At 46.8% G+C, this 13,866-nt stretch overlaps 1 protein-coding gene across 1 annotated transcript in view; it reads left to right on the top strand.

The window, feature by feature from the left end:
- Positions 1–13,866, top strand: part of slc25a13 (solute carrier family 25 member 13) — a gene marked incomplete at both ends in the record, with an annotated part of 54,549 nt that overhangs the window by 24,486 nt on the left and 16,197 nt on the right. The window contains 6 exons of the mRNA XM_080018533.1: positions 1,343–1,436; positions 2,666–2,750; positions 6,178–6,262; positions 7,319–7,477; positions 12,034–12,086; positions 13,715–13,795. Of these exons, the coding sequence (XP_079874659.1) occupies positions 1,343–1,436; positions 2,666–2,750; positions 6,178–6,262; positions 7,319–7,477; positions 12,034–12,086; positions 13,715–13,795 (557 nt within the window). The remainder of the gene's footprint in view (positions 1–1,342; positions 1,437–2,665; positions 2,751–6,177; positions 6,263–7,318; positions 7,478–12,033; positions 12,087–13,714; positions 13,796–13,866) is intronic.

The following is a 13,866-nucleotide window of genomic DNA, read 5'->3' as shown; positions in this document are numbered from 1 at the left end:
TGTGTGTGTGTGTGTGTGTGTGTGTGTGTGTGTGTGTAGGCTACAGATAGACAGGTTATCAGTCGTGGGATCTGTGATCTGTTTGTTGTGTTTTAACTTATTTGCCCCCGTGTGTGTGTGTGTGTGTGTGTGTGTGTGTGTGTGTGTGTGTGTGTGTGTGTGTGTGTGTGTGAATATGCATTGTATGTAAAATCACTCAAGCATGTGTGACTGGTTACTTACATGCCTGTGAGCGTTCCTGCACATACACTTGAGTATGAGATGTATGAGTATGTATGTGTGTGTGTGTGTGTGTGTGTGTGTGTGTGTGTGTGTGTGTGTGTGTGTGTGTGTGTGTGTGTGTGTGTGCGCGCGCGCCTTGGGGGTAAATGGAGCCCAGGCAGGTTGAATGGCTCCAGTGTAGGACCGCTTTGTCAGCGACCCAGCCTGCTGCTCCTTGAATAAAGCGGGTCAAACAATGCTGACTCCTTGACTGTAACGCCGTCCCCCAGATTACCGCGTCATCGTGCAGCCAACAATGGAGCACATCTCAAGTTAGCGTGCACCAGAGCCGGCTCGAAATATTATTGAATTCCATTATCGCCCATTATGTTTCGTCTTTTTTGTTCTATGATTGATTGAACACGGTGTGATACTTCTCACACACGGGTAAGTCGTGACCGGGGCCTCGGTACGTATGGTACAGGAGGCCAGGCGGCTACGTGAATAAAGCAGTGTGTCGGTGCTGGGGGTTATCGGAAAATACCCTCTATCCCGCTTTTTCATTGTAATAAATTCAGTTTTTTTTATATCTATATTTTGGGTTTGATGCAAATGCATCAAAGCAAACTCACAAAATTATATTGCAATATTATTACAACGCTAATGCTACTATTTCTACTACTACAGTGTATACTATCTGTGTATATGTTAGTTAGGACTCAAAACAGCACAAACTAATTATGATTCAGTGTGTAGTTCTATGTTTATTATGTGATATCGACATTCTATTACTTACCATTTGATTAGTAGATATAATATTATTATTGCTTATGCATAGTGACCTGCATGTGTTAGATATATGTATATATATGATATATTTACACCCAGTGTCCCACGCTAATTATGTATTATGTAATATTATAACACATGACGGTATCAATAACTAACTTATATGTATATATGGGTAAAGTACAGTTAAGTAAAATATATTGGAATGAAAACTCTCAAATGATTGGATTAAATTGTCAATTTTCCACCAATTTAAGTCCGCTACAATCAGGATACAGGACCGTCTCTCATTTCAGTCTTTGTTTTTTGTTCTTAAATCTCTATACCTGTCATTTCATTTCTGTCCCTGCAGAGGAGTTCATCGTGGCGGCTCAGAGGTTCGGTCAGGTCACTCCTATGGAGGTGGACATACTTTTCCAGCTGGCAGACTTGTCTGAGCCCCGCGGGTAAAGTCCAAACACACACACGCATTCACGCACACACACACACACAGACACACTCACACACACATGAAATAGCCTAACACTGCAAATACACACACAGACTAAGGTGGCTACGTAAACTTCCAAGCAGCTGGCTGAGTCATCTCTGACCCGGCTAGACGAGACAGAAACTCACACAAATATTCTTCCGTGACCAGTGGGATGGAGAAACAGCACGCAGGCATTAATACTGGACTTCAGAGATTCCCCGCAGTCTTTGACAGGGTTTGCCAGAATCTAAGCCCCCGCCCCACCCCCCACCCCAAGTCCCCCAAACCCCTGAACACCACACCCCTAAGGGCTACCTTCACCCCGGGGTCCCCGCCTCAGGGAAACCAACCCCTTGCTTCCCCCTCAAACTGCTCTCGGATTGATCAAAAGAGACACGACTGGAGAATCCCCTTTCACTGCACTGCACACACTCACACACACTCACGCACGCTCGCACACGCTCACACACACACTGAAAATATCGCAAGGCAAGTTTGACTCAAGGGAACTCAAGGATTCCCCTCAGGATCCGCAACACACAACTGCGGGCGTCTCACATTCCCCCCCCAACCCCACTACTCGAGCCGAACCAGCATGCTGGTAATTCCTAACCCTGGCCCCGACTCCACCTGATTATTATTTCTGGGCAACGGGATACTTTAATATGCCTCCGCCGTCTCCTTGATTGGATATGCGGGAGATAATTGCCTCCAATAATCTGAGAAAGGAGCGGTGGGGGTTATGGGGGGGTGGGGGGTGGCCGGTGGATTTTGCTACCCCTCCTTCCTTCCATCCTTTGAAATCTTGGGAAATGTAACGGAGAGGAGATGGAAAGCTTCAGATTTAGTGGATGGGGAGATGGTGGTGGTGGTGGTGGGGCGGGGGGGGGGGGGGGTTTACATCCGCAGGTTGAAATGTTTTTGTTTAGTTTGAACTGGGAGGGTGGCGGGGGGGGGGGGGGGGGGGGCATGGCAGATGGGGCATTGCACCCAATCAGACCGAGCCGTACTTTTTGAATCTCACCGTATTTTCACACATTAGCGGAGAGGATTGTGTGTCCTCGAAACGTGACTTATTTTGCCTTTCACACAGAAAGATCACGCTTTCCCACAACCTCTTTTTTCTTCTTCTTCTTCTTCTTCTTCTTCTTCTTCTTCTTCTTCTTCTTCTTCGTCTCCCTTTTGTCTCCATTTTCCCCCCAGACGTGTTGGTTTGGAGGACATCGAGAGGATCGCGCCGCTGGAGGAAGGTGCGCTGCCCTACAACCTGGCTGAGGTCCAGAGACAGGTAGACACACCCGCTGACTTCCTGGACGATTATTTTTTTTTTCAACAACTTACTAAATTACATGACTTTACGGAGTATCTTCAGTCACGAAATGAGAAAATCCTCGACATTAAACTGAAAGTAAGCCACTGAGACATTGTGTATATTATTTTGGTTAAAGCAGAGGACGCACATCCAGTAGACGTGGATCTAAGTCAAACATTGGAACAAGTCTGACCCCTGAAAATGCCACGTCACCAAATTCAAGCAGCCTGCTGTCAAAGGTTTTATTGAATAAATGAAAAATCTAGAGAGAGAACACCACGACCACATGTGCACGTGACTATTGTTGAACAAAAATCCTCTCTTACACAGCCATGGAAATAAAAGACCCACTGAGCCATTGAAAGACATTATCAACCTCCCCATGAAATGGAAAGCAGCGAGAGGGCTTTGAGAAGGCTAAGAATTGAAAGCAGGGGGAAGAAGAACACAACAGACAGAGTAGGCTTTTTTGTTGTTGTTGTTTTTGTTGTTGTTGTTGTTGTTGTTGTTGTTTTATTTAAAGTTTCGCCCAGACCATATTGGAGCGGCCTGGGGCCAAAGGGGAGCGAGCGAGGGGCCCAGCGCTCTGCAGACGCCAGTCCCACCACAACCAGCCACTTTAGGCCCTTGTGGTTTGGCCTCGCAGGCCGGCTGCCAAAAGGCTGCTCCTCCACATCTACCCGTCTCTCTCTCTCTCTCTCTCTCTCTCTCTCTCTCTCTCTCTCTTTCCCTCTCTCCCCTCATCTCTTACTGGTACGCTCCTTCTCTCTGGATCTCGGATCTAGGGTTTCTCTTTCCTGCTCGCTCATCCATCGTGTCTCTTCACCCTTTTCCCGCTCTCCATTCATCCTTTACTCTATATATCTGACTGTTAAGCTTGTTCCCTCCTCCTCCTGCCTCTTAACACGTACTGTATGTTTCCTGCTACGGCAAGCAGAGAGGAGGATGTGGTGGAGGGAGAGTTGGGGAGGGCGTTGGAGGTTGGGTTGGTGGTCGAGCAGGCTCTGACAGGTGGACCTGTTCCAGAACCCCACCGGCACGCACGCACGCACGCACGCACACAAACATACCTGTTTCATACCGCACCACCACCCCCTCTCTCCCCAGGGACGAAGGCCGACCAAGCGAGACAGCAGGTACCGCAGGTGGAGGGGCGAGTGTGACCGCTGAGGGTGTTTGACTGCTGCCGCTCTGCTCTGCTCTGCCTGAGTCCATGATAATCTAAAAACCAATCACAAAAATCACAGATTTGCAAAAAAAATATGTCTAAAAATATAGTGGTAAATATGAACTGTCCCCCAAAAAATAGGCCCGTGGTAGATGCAACCAAAAATGAATTTCTAAATTTCAAAATCAAGCAGATATTTATTTGTAGCTTTGTGCAAAAAATTGAGGAAACAAAACTATTAAGTCTGTACTCTGCAATTTTTTTTTCCAAAACACATCCTTTCCGATATGAATAAAAAGTTGTGTGGATAAAGGAGAAAAAAATATGTGTATATATATATATATATATTATCTTCCTGGAAGTTATTTTGGTGGCATTGGCAGGACCAGTGGGTGTGCAACGGAAACAGGAAATGCAACTACACACTTTTTGAACATTTGACTGGAACTGGCTGGAAGATGCTTTTTGCAGAATGTTTGTCTCCCATTGCGATCCCTCTAGCCACATTTCTCTTAAAAAGAAATAGCATCAGATAATACACTAGTCGAATGGAGAACGACTGAGTGCATGAGCGGAAACTGTAAAAGGATAATTTCCCAGACACAATTTAAATGTGTGATGCCATCTGGACGTCATTTTTGGACGTCTTTTTATGTATGCTTCGCAGTAGTTAGTAGGATAGCTAGACCGTTTCACGGAGGGGAATAAGCCAAGACTTGAATAAACCATTTAGCAAAAAGTCAATATTTGGGGAAGCAAGTTATGTGTTGGTATAGTCAAACTGAGAGGACGCAAAATGTGAACTCCCACAGTTTTGTGGGGACATCAGGGAAAATAAATATGCATTACCACCAGTGGCCACAGGGGCTTTTTGGAAGTGTGTCTTTTTGGCCGTTACTTGAAAGAGAACATTGCTGTGTCGTTGGGTCCTCCTGCAGCTCAGAGGAGTGTTTCGTCAACTGAGAAATCGGGATTGAAACGCGGAGTTTCAAATCAACCGTAGGGATTTAGTTCAAAGATGTCTCATGCCAGCGACCCTATGACTGTTGTAATTATTCTCAAAACTGACACCCATGATATTCTGAGAATAAAAGTCTAAAATTTACGCCAAACAAGAGGGTGCTTGTGCAGTAACTTAGGAGTTCATGAAGTACTGGTCCTGGTGTCACAGCTCACAGTTCTGAGTAGGGAAGTGTTGAAGTGCCGTGAGTCAACTGGTACTTTTCCCATGATGATTTCACGTTCATATTTTAAGCCAGAAAATGAAAACTTTTTTTAGGAACTACATTTCATGCCATTGGTATTTACCATTCATTTTAAAACTGAAACAAATGGCCCTTTATTACATAATAAGCTCAGTGGTATTATTATCCTTCACTGCCAGCAAAATCAACTTAAAGATTTTTCATTGAGAGGCAGCACTATATCATGTCATTTACTAAAACAAAAAATCCCACAACCATGCATGCGCTATGCTTATCACATGGATCATGAGGAATGGTTTGATAATAGCATGTAATAAATGGTGTAGACTAGTCTATTGTAATGGGTATACTGTGATACTGGGGGGGATAAAACCTCACAGCGTGTGTGATGCATTTGTGAACGTGACGTGACGGTGGGCGTATCTCTTCCGGCACGCCATTTGAGTCACGAATGAAAGAAATAAACAAACAAACAAACAAACAAATAAATAAATACACAACCAGACAAATAAATAAATACGCCTATGAAATAAATCCTCAAATAAATAAATGAGGCTATAAATATATGAATAAATGTTAATATAAATATATAAATGAGTTAATATAGTTCAATAAGTAAATCGATTTTTATTTTAAAAGGGACATTTTTCAAAACGCTATTTTTATTCATTTCATGGCACTTTTATTTCATAATGCCACATCTCACCGTCGTTATATGAAAATGAATGGGGCGTGGTTATGTCACAGATTCAGATCCGGCGGAGGGACAGGGAACACCGGCGCCGTCATTGGCACTCTCCTACGCAACAGTGGTGGTTGCTAGGAGCTGGTCCTCAGCTCCCGCTACCTCCTGGGTTGGAGCCAGGGGCCGATAGGGAGGGAGCCGGTCACGGTGGAGGGCCACCACCCGGTCCAGCTGGGGTGGATGGGATGCGTGGACGGGATCAGCTGATCCATTGTGAGCCGAGCATGACTTTGCGGCCTCCCTGAACTAACGCCACGCTCAATTTTGTCTTCCCTCTGTGAGCAGCAGTTGGGAAGCGATGTCCCTCGGCCGATCCTGGTCCAGGTGGTGGAGTCGGCCTACAGGTTCACCCTGGGCTCAGTGGCAGGGGGTAAGATGCACGCCCCATTGGCTCCCTACATACCATCCCCCCCCCCCCCCCCCCCCTTCCTACCTGGGACCCCTGGCTCCCATCCACCGCCCTCGCTCGTCCCCATAAGGTAGGGGCGAGAGAGAGAGAGAGAGAGAGAGAGAGAGAGAGAGAGAGAGAGAGAGAGAGGACAATGGTCTCCATTTTCTCCTCTTCCTTCCTTGCTTACAACGGGCGATCAAGCCCCTCCAGCCCCTGCTTATGAGTCTCCCTCTCCTCTTTTGTGTTCTCTCCTACATTCTCTCTCTCTCTCTCTCTCTCACTCTGCCCCCCCCCCCCCCCCCCCTCTGCATCTCCCTGTCTTTCTCTCTCTCGCCTCTCGGCATGCCATGGGAAAACCCTCCTGTTTGGATTCTTTTGTACCTGTGTGAGTGATCAGACTGTGGTGGTGGGGGGAGTGGGGTGGGGTTGGGGGTGGGGGGGGGGGGTAGTCTGGTGCCAAACACAAGACCCCCCTCCGCTTTTTCCTCCCTTTTGCCCTCCCCCTCCGTCCAGAGGAGACAGGCTAATGAGGAGGTGCAGGTCCGGTGCCAGTCTCTTCTTTTCTACATCTCTCTCTCTCCGTTTCTCTCTCTCGCTCTCTCTCTCTAATTAAGCTTGTCACCCCAGGTTGTTTCTTGTCAGCTTATGCATCGGTCCCGTCACAGACCAATGGTTCCCTTTTTTGACGCCATCATCAATATCCCGCCCCCAGCCCTCTTCTCCTCCTCTTCCTCCCAGAAACCTTTGCCTCTTCTTTCTTGAAACCTTTGTCTGTTCTCACTTGCTGTTCTCATCAAAATATAGTAATAAAGTCTCGTATAATATTTGTATAATAAAATATTTCAAAAAATTTTCAATTATAGTATTATATTTTTAATCAATTAATTTTGAATAAATATTAAATATTAAATTAATTCCTTCCTCATCCATCAATCCGCAGGCCATATGCAGCCCTCAGGTTGACCACCACGGATGTATACAATTATGAATGTATCTTATAATATATGTGTAATTATACTGTGTTTTGTCTACCAGCCGTGGGGGCCACGGCGGTGTATCCCATCGACCTGGTAAAGACGCGCATGCAGAACCAGAGAACCAGCGGCTCGCTGGTGGGAGAGCTCATGTACAAGAACAGCTTTGACTGCTTCAAGAAGGTGGTGCGCTACGAGGGCTTCTTCGGCCTCTACCGAGGTCTGTTCACCTGGAAACTCACACACACATACACGTTTCTGTTTACCGTGCTTAATTACACCCACCAGGGCCGACAACAAATATGTGCCCGTCGCACTTGACACTTATGGTCAACGCAAAACTACTGGGTGCACCGAGCAGGAGATACTCAAGGTCTTTGTCCAGCATTGACTTTGTCCTGCATCAAGCCTGAGTCATTTGTCCGTCGCAGCCGCTGCATCCAATGCTCTCTGGAATGTAGACAAAGACTAACAGTAGAGTAGAACAGCCATGCTTTTTAAGACAAAAATACTGTTGATGTTCCTGAAATAGAGAAGGAAGCTCAAATTTTTCCAACCTGTTCTACACATAGGATTGAAAAAACCGGAAAGTAAATGTTTCCTCAATCCTGTGGCAACCATAATGAAGGCTACTTTTGTGTTTGAGCCAACATCATGGGTCTAGCTTTTCAGACAAAAAGAAGAGATAGAAAAGATAGAAAATGTTATAATGCTGTCTGGTGAATCCAAATGCGGGACACAGGGCTAGCAGGCTTGTGGCTAGCAGGCCCAAAGCTAGCGGGCCCGCTGCTAGCAGGCCCCACGCTGGCGGATGCATCTCTTCGCTGCAACCGACTACCACCTTAACATAGGTGGCAGGCTGAGCAGGTACGTGTCCGCTGGGTTCATTTCTGGTCGGATCATACAGGAAATGCTTAAACAAGGACGATCCGGCAGAGACTGACTGGGGAAGACAAACGAAATACACTGGGGTAACGATTAGACTTGACACAGCTGAGGGGAAAAGACACTGAGGACATCTGCTGGACAAACAAGAGGAGATAGGACCTGGTGGAAACAGGGAGAGCGACAGAGAGAGAACAGTGTCATGACATGGCTCCTATCCTGAGTGTGTGTGGGGATGGGGTTTTAACCCTGTTGCTCGTTAGCCCAACCTACGAGCAACAGGTATGCAGCCACCCTGACCCAGTCACCTAGATCCAGGCCAAGTGTGGCTGCTCAAACCATCCCATCTCCACACCACATACCCCCAACACCAAACTGAGGCCAGGAAGAATTCCTGGCCGAAGCCTACCCCCCCCACCACCACCACCACCAAGCAGAGAACAAAAATGAAACAGTAGACTCACGTGCTGTAGTTACTGCAGACAAACAGACAGGCACATGCTGGACGTGGACCAGGGCGCCCAACTGGAACAGAAACAAGCTGGGCTTCGGTCGGGGAGACTGAAGTGACAAGCTCGGGAGAAAAGGGAGGCAGAGACTAAGTGAAAATGGGCAACGGAGAAACCGGGGTGCTGAACAGCAGAGACACAGGGGCACTGGGCAGGGGGACTCTGGGGCGCTGAGCAGCCGATGGCCTCGGGATCCTTGAGACCAAATTTTCTCTTGGAGGACCCTTTCTGAGGACACCGGCAGAAAATGGCAAGGACCAGAAAGGTTACTGCTGGGGATCTTCAGGGGCAGGGACAGGACAGGTGAGTAGCGGACTAGCCGGCGGTGAACAGGCCCAAAACTAGCAGACTGGCAACTAGCAAGCTAGTGGACTGGTAGCTAGCAGGCTGGTAGCTAGCAGGCCCAAAGCAAGCAGACTGGCGGCCGGCAGGCTGGTGGTTAGCAGGCTGGTGGCTAGCAGGTCTAAAACTAGTGGGCCAGCTTCCAGCAGGCCTCACGCTAGCGGATGCGTCTCCTCTCTGCAACCGGATCGAGTACTGCCTGAACATAGGCGGCAGGCTGAGCAGGTACGTGTCTTCTGGGTTCTCTTCTGGTCGGATCATACTGTCACGATGCTGTCTGGTGAACTCGAATGCATGACATATGGAAACTCAGGCAGGAAATGCTCAAACAACGTGAAAGAAAGAAAGAAAGGAAAGGACATACAGGTAACACTCGCAACCAGGAATTTGAGAACCAACCGGAAGACAAACGAAATACACTGGAGTAACGATTAGACGAGACACAGCTGAGGGGAAAAGACACTGAGGACATCTGCTGGACAAACAAGAGGAGACACGACCTGGAGGAAACAGAGAGAGCGACAGATAGAAAACACAATGAGATACCAAGACGGGGGGGACGGGACAAGACTACATACATTACTATTACTTGGGAGATTCAAGATTCTAGATTCAAGATTTTTATTAGTCACTTACGTATACATACTTTCATACATATATGCAGTGAAATGTCATGCAACGCACCCGGTGATAACACACAATATGTCCTAGGAAAAATTTCTAATAGCCCAACTAACTAGAGAAGGATAACAAGGAACAGAGTCAGCTTATAACAACCAAAGGGCAAAACCCTGACAGATAAAGGTGCGTAAAGGCCCAAGCCGACCCTTAGTGATCCTCCAAGACCGTTCCAATAAGAAGAAAAAAGACATTTAAAAAAAAAAAAGGGCTCTAAAACATAGAAGTGAAGATGAAGAGGAGAACAGAAATAAAGGGGGAACAATCAGGAGGAGAGGAGAAGAGGGGAAGGTGAGGGATCCGATAAAAGAGGAGAGGGGAGGGATAAGAGTGAAGGACAGGTGGGTGCGTCGTGACTTCACCCCCCTCGCCCGATGACCCGTCTCCTTTGAAGTGATTGGGGAAGGCGACGATCTAAGAGGGTCGAAGGACGTCACACGCAAGGAACATACCTCCGGGACTGTGTCACTGCACTGCACAGCATGACACCCTCATCCCACCCGAAAACACCCTGCCAGTCTGAACCTGTTTACACACCCACACCCACACGCACACACGCACGCGCACACACACGCACACATTTAGAAAAGCATATGTGTGTGTGTGTGTGTGTGTGTGTGTGTGTGTCTGTGTGTGGGTGTGTGGGTGGGCGGGGAAGGAGGGGGTCAAGAATGGATCTAACAAGACAAATAAGCTACCGTGGAATGGGGTGTAGGGGGGCCGGGCCCTCTGGGAGAACCCACCATGATTATGATTGACAGCGTGGAGAAGCCGTGGAACCTGAAAACCTGAAGCTCTGAGCGTGAGAAGTGTGGGTGGAATGGCTTCATAGATCAGCGGAGGGATGGAGGGAGGGAAAGACGGGGCCCGGCTCCAGGCGAGCGGACGGGCGTCTTTGAATTATCGACAGTCAGGGTAGTCCAAAGGAGTACAGGTTACAGCCAGGCTCTTTTTAAGGGCGCTCTTTCACATAATACATAAAAAATAGATACTTTTTTACGCACATTTTGATGGTTGTGTGCATACTCTATGTGTCTGTTTAAAGGTTATTAAAATGTTACTTTCCGTCACCTACAGTATAACTGTTCATAGCACAAACTCACTAAATGCTTTACTGTTGAGAAAGTACCACCCCGCTGGAGTCCAATGGGGCAGACTTTTAAGGGATACTCCAGTTTTTGGGGAAATATTGACGGGTTGCATGCTTCACTGTCTTAGCTCAATGCATGGCTGCAGAGGGAATCAACTGCTCTGTGAAATTAGGGAACTACTCATTCCAGCATCTCAAAAGCTGATTTGTTAACACATTTAAGGTATTTATACCATGCAGACCGTCGTCTCAGTTCTGGACACAATTTTACAAAAATAACTGCAGTATCCCTTTCAAAAACACTTTAAATCTCCTTTCGGAAGCCGTAAGCTCACAATGTAGTGAGACATTCTTTATATATTTTTTTGGCTACATCAGCGCCACCATAGAGACTAGAAAAAGGAGGTTGTGCCACTTCCTACTGGCAACCTACTGCAGCCAATGAAATGTATGACGATAATGTGAGTTTCCCATTTTCAGAAAGGAGATTTCATCTTTTTTAAGTTATAAACAGAGGTGAAGTTATAAATTGTGGAAACCAACATTTTAATAAGGCCTGCACGAAAAATGTCAAAGCCATCCTTTTCAGAGAAGGTACATGTCTCCCACGTTGCTCTTTGTGTCATGACTTTGTTCCTTTGGTTCATGCCATATCAACAGCAGCCAAGTGGAGGGTACAATCGCTGCCTGGGTGTTTTGTGTGTGGCCTTACTTTAGAGGCAACGTGTGTGTGTGTTTGTGTGTGTGAGTGTGTGTGTGCAAGTGTGTGTCTGTCTGTGTATGTCTGTGTGTTGCACAGCCTGCTTCGGGCCAAGGTAGGGGGCCAAGTTCCATTGCACTCTCGGTGTGATTATTTTGTTTATTTTTAACCAACTCTGGCTTGTAATTGAGGCTCTGCATAAACATTTGGTCGGTGGGTGTTTTATAATCTGTGCGCTTTTCCTATTCTGGGCGGCTGTCCTCTCTTCTCTCTCTCTCTCTCTTTTTTCTTTCTCTATCTCTCTCTGTGTCTCTTTCTCTCGCTCTCTCTTTCTCTCTCTCTCTCTCTCTCTCTCTCTCTCTCTCCCTCCCTTGTTACTGTGATGTCCCCGCACTCCACATCAATAGTGTTCATTAGTGTTTGAGGGAGTCGCACGGCGTCCAGCGCATGCAGCAGGGAGCCGCACTCCATGTGGGAGAGTATGGAAGTTTGTGTGAGTGTGTGTGTGGGGTGGGGGTAGGGGGATGCTCAGCCTTCTCTTGTCTAATCATCTTGTCGTTTCCTAATGATAGGTCTGGTACCACAGCTACTGGGTGTGGCGCCCGAGAAGGCCATAAAGCTCACAGTAAGTCACAGCCTTAGCTACCCACACACACACACACACACACACACACACACACACACACACACACACACACACACCCACACACACACACACACCCATAGACCTTTAGCATTCCTTAACTGTACCCTCATTATCGTTCCATCAGACCTCTTGATGAGAAGCACTTAGTCCGGTAATGAACGTGCTGAGCTTAACAGCTTAGTGTAGCAGCAGCAGCACTGCAGCCAGTACAACGTGTCAATATCTGGAGATTTACATAACGTTTATTCTCACAGGCCAGCCTCCGTATTTGGTGTGTTGGTGCGTTTTGGACAAATAAATGAGGCGTACCTTGCTGAGCTAGTTCTGTCAGACAACTCGACGGAGCCACGCGCTTCCACGCCCTTATTTGACCGACCTATTTAAGCAGAACAATCCCTCCTGCTCTACCTGCTTTGCTTTGCTTCTATCCAATGGGATAAATCAAGCTCATCACTTCGTTATTTCCAGCTCACTAAATATGCCTATGTTTGCAGTGCACCTCGCTCGGAGTGATGATGCTAAATAAATACAGATAATTTCAAAGTAAATCCAAGGCTACCTTCACACTGCAAGTCCTCGTGCTCAATTCAGATTTATTGGTCAGATCCGATTTATTGGTTTGGTTGTTCATAATATTTTTAAAATGTGGTCAATATCAGATTCCAATGTGAACTGACCCGCATGCGCATAAGAACAATAACAAACACATCTATCTATTATTTATTTTTCCCTCCCCGCGCTGTATACACTGTTGGCAGTTGGCCGTGGTGGGGCTGGGGGTGCCGCAGTGGGGGCGATCGGGGTGAGCCTCGCTCTGCTCGCCGGTCCCCAAGTCAGGGGCGGAATTCCGAGTTTATTCTCGAAACACAGGGCTACTTTTTTTGCGTGACAATCTTTTATTGTAGATGTATTTAGTGTATTTATTTTCCTCTGTGCGTAAGGGGGAGACACTCAGTCAATCCCCTGTCTGTGAACGTAGCCGAAGAGTTGTCTGTCAGAACTGATTTTAGTGTTGAAGTTGGAAATTTGAAGCTCTTGGCAAAAGGTGAAGTACTATAATCCAAGTAGTCAAAAGGAACTTGGTCAAAGTCAAAGCCTGATTATGCCAAATTCCAACCATTACTTCACATTTTTGACGACACCTCTACTGAGCCAGTGGTCAGTGATCTTTTCCTTTGAGTGGTTGCTCCACTAACTTTCTCGCTCCTTTATTAACACTACCGAGTTAGTGTTTGTGAGAATCAGCCCAGTTTTGCGGTTCAGCCTAGTTGTCCTTGTTACGGTTCACCCCCATTTAGCCTTTGGAGAAGAAATGAGGAGAAAATATGTGGAGTTGGCCGGAGGTGGCCACACAATTTTGTACTAGTAAAACAAAACAAAAATCCAATTATTATCAAGACAAGTTTGTGATCATCACAAAGGGTATATATACTGTATATTTAGTCACTTTCCGTGAACCATATAAGGCTGATATCTCAATCCATGGAGATGGGATACCTGAATTGGACAATTTAGGAGAGAGTTTAGACCGTTTAGAAGTTATACACAAACCTTTTAAAGTCTGCTTATCCTCCTACACTCTCCTCCTTTATCCTGTCTTCCTCCAGGTGAACGACTTTGTGCGAGGGAAGACCAGGCAGAAGGACGGAATCGTCCCGATGGCGGCCGAGATCCTGGCCGGTGGATGTGTAAGTCTCTTCAGAGAGGTTTCAGGGACGTTTAGCCCGATCCCCACCGACCGGGTAATTCCCAAAATTCA

The sequence above is a fragment of the Zeus faber genome (assembly GCF_960531495.2).
Source record: "Zeus faber genome assembly, chromosome: 1".
In the NCBI taxonomy this organism is placed as follows: Eukaryota; Metazoa; Chordata; class Actinopteri; order Zeiformes; family Zeidae; genus Zeus; species Zeus faber.
Note: the sequence above shows the minus strand (reverse complement) of the source record. Positions and strands in the feature narration are given on the sequence as shown.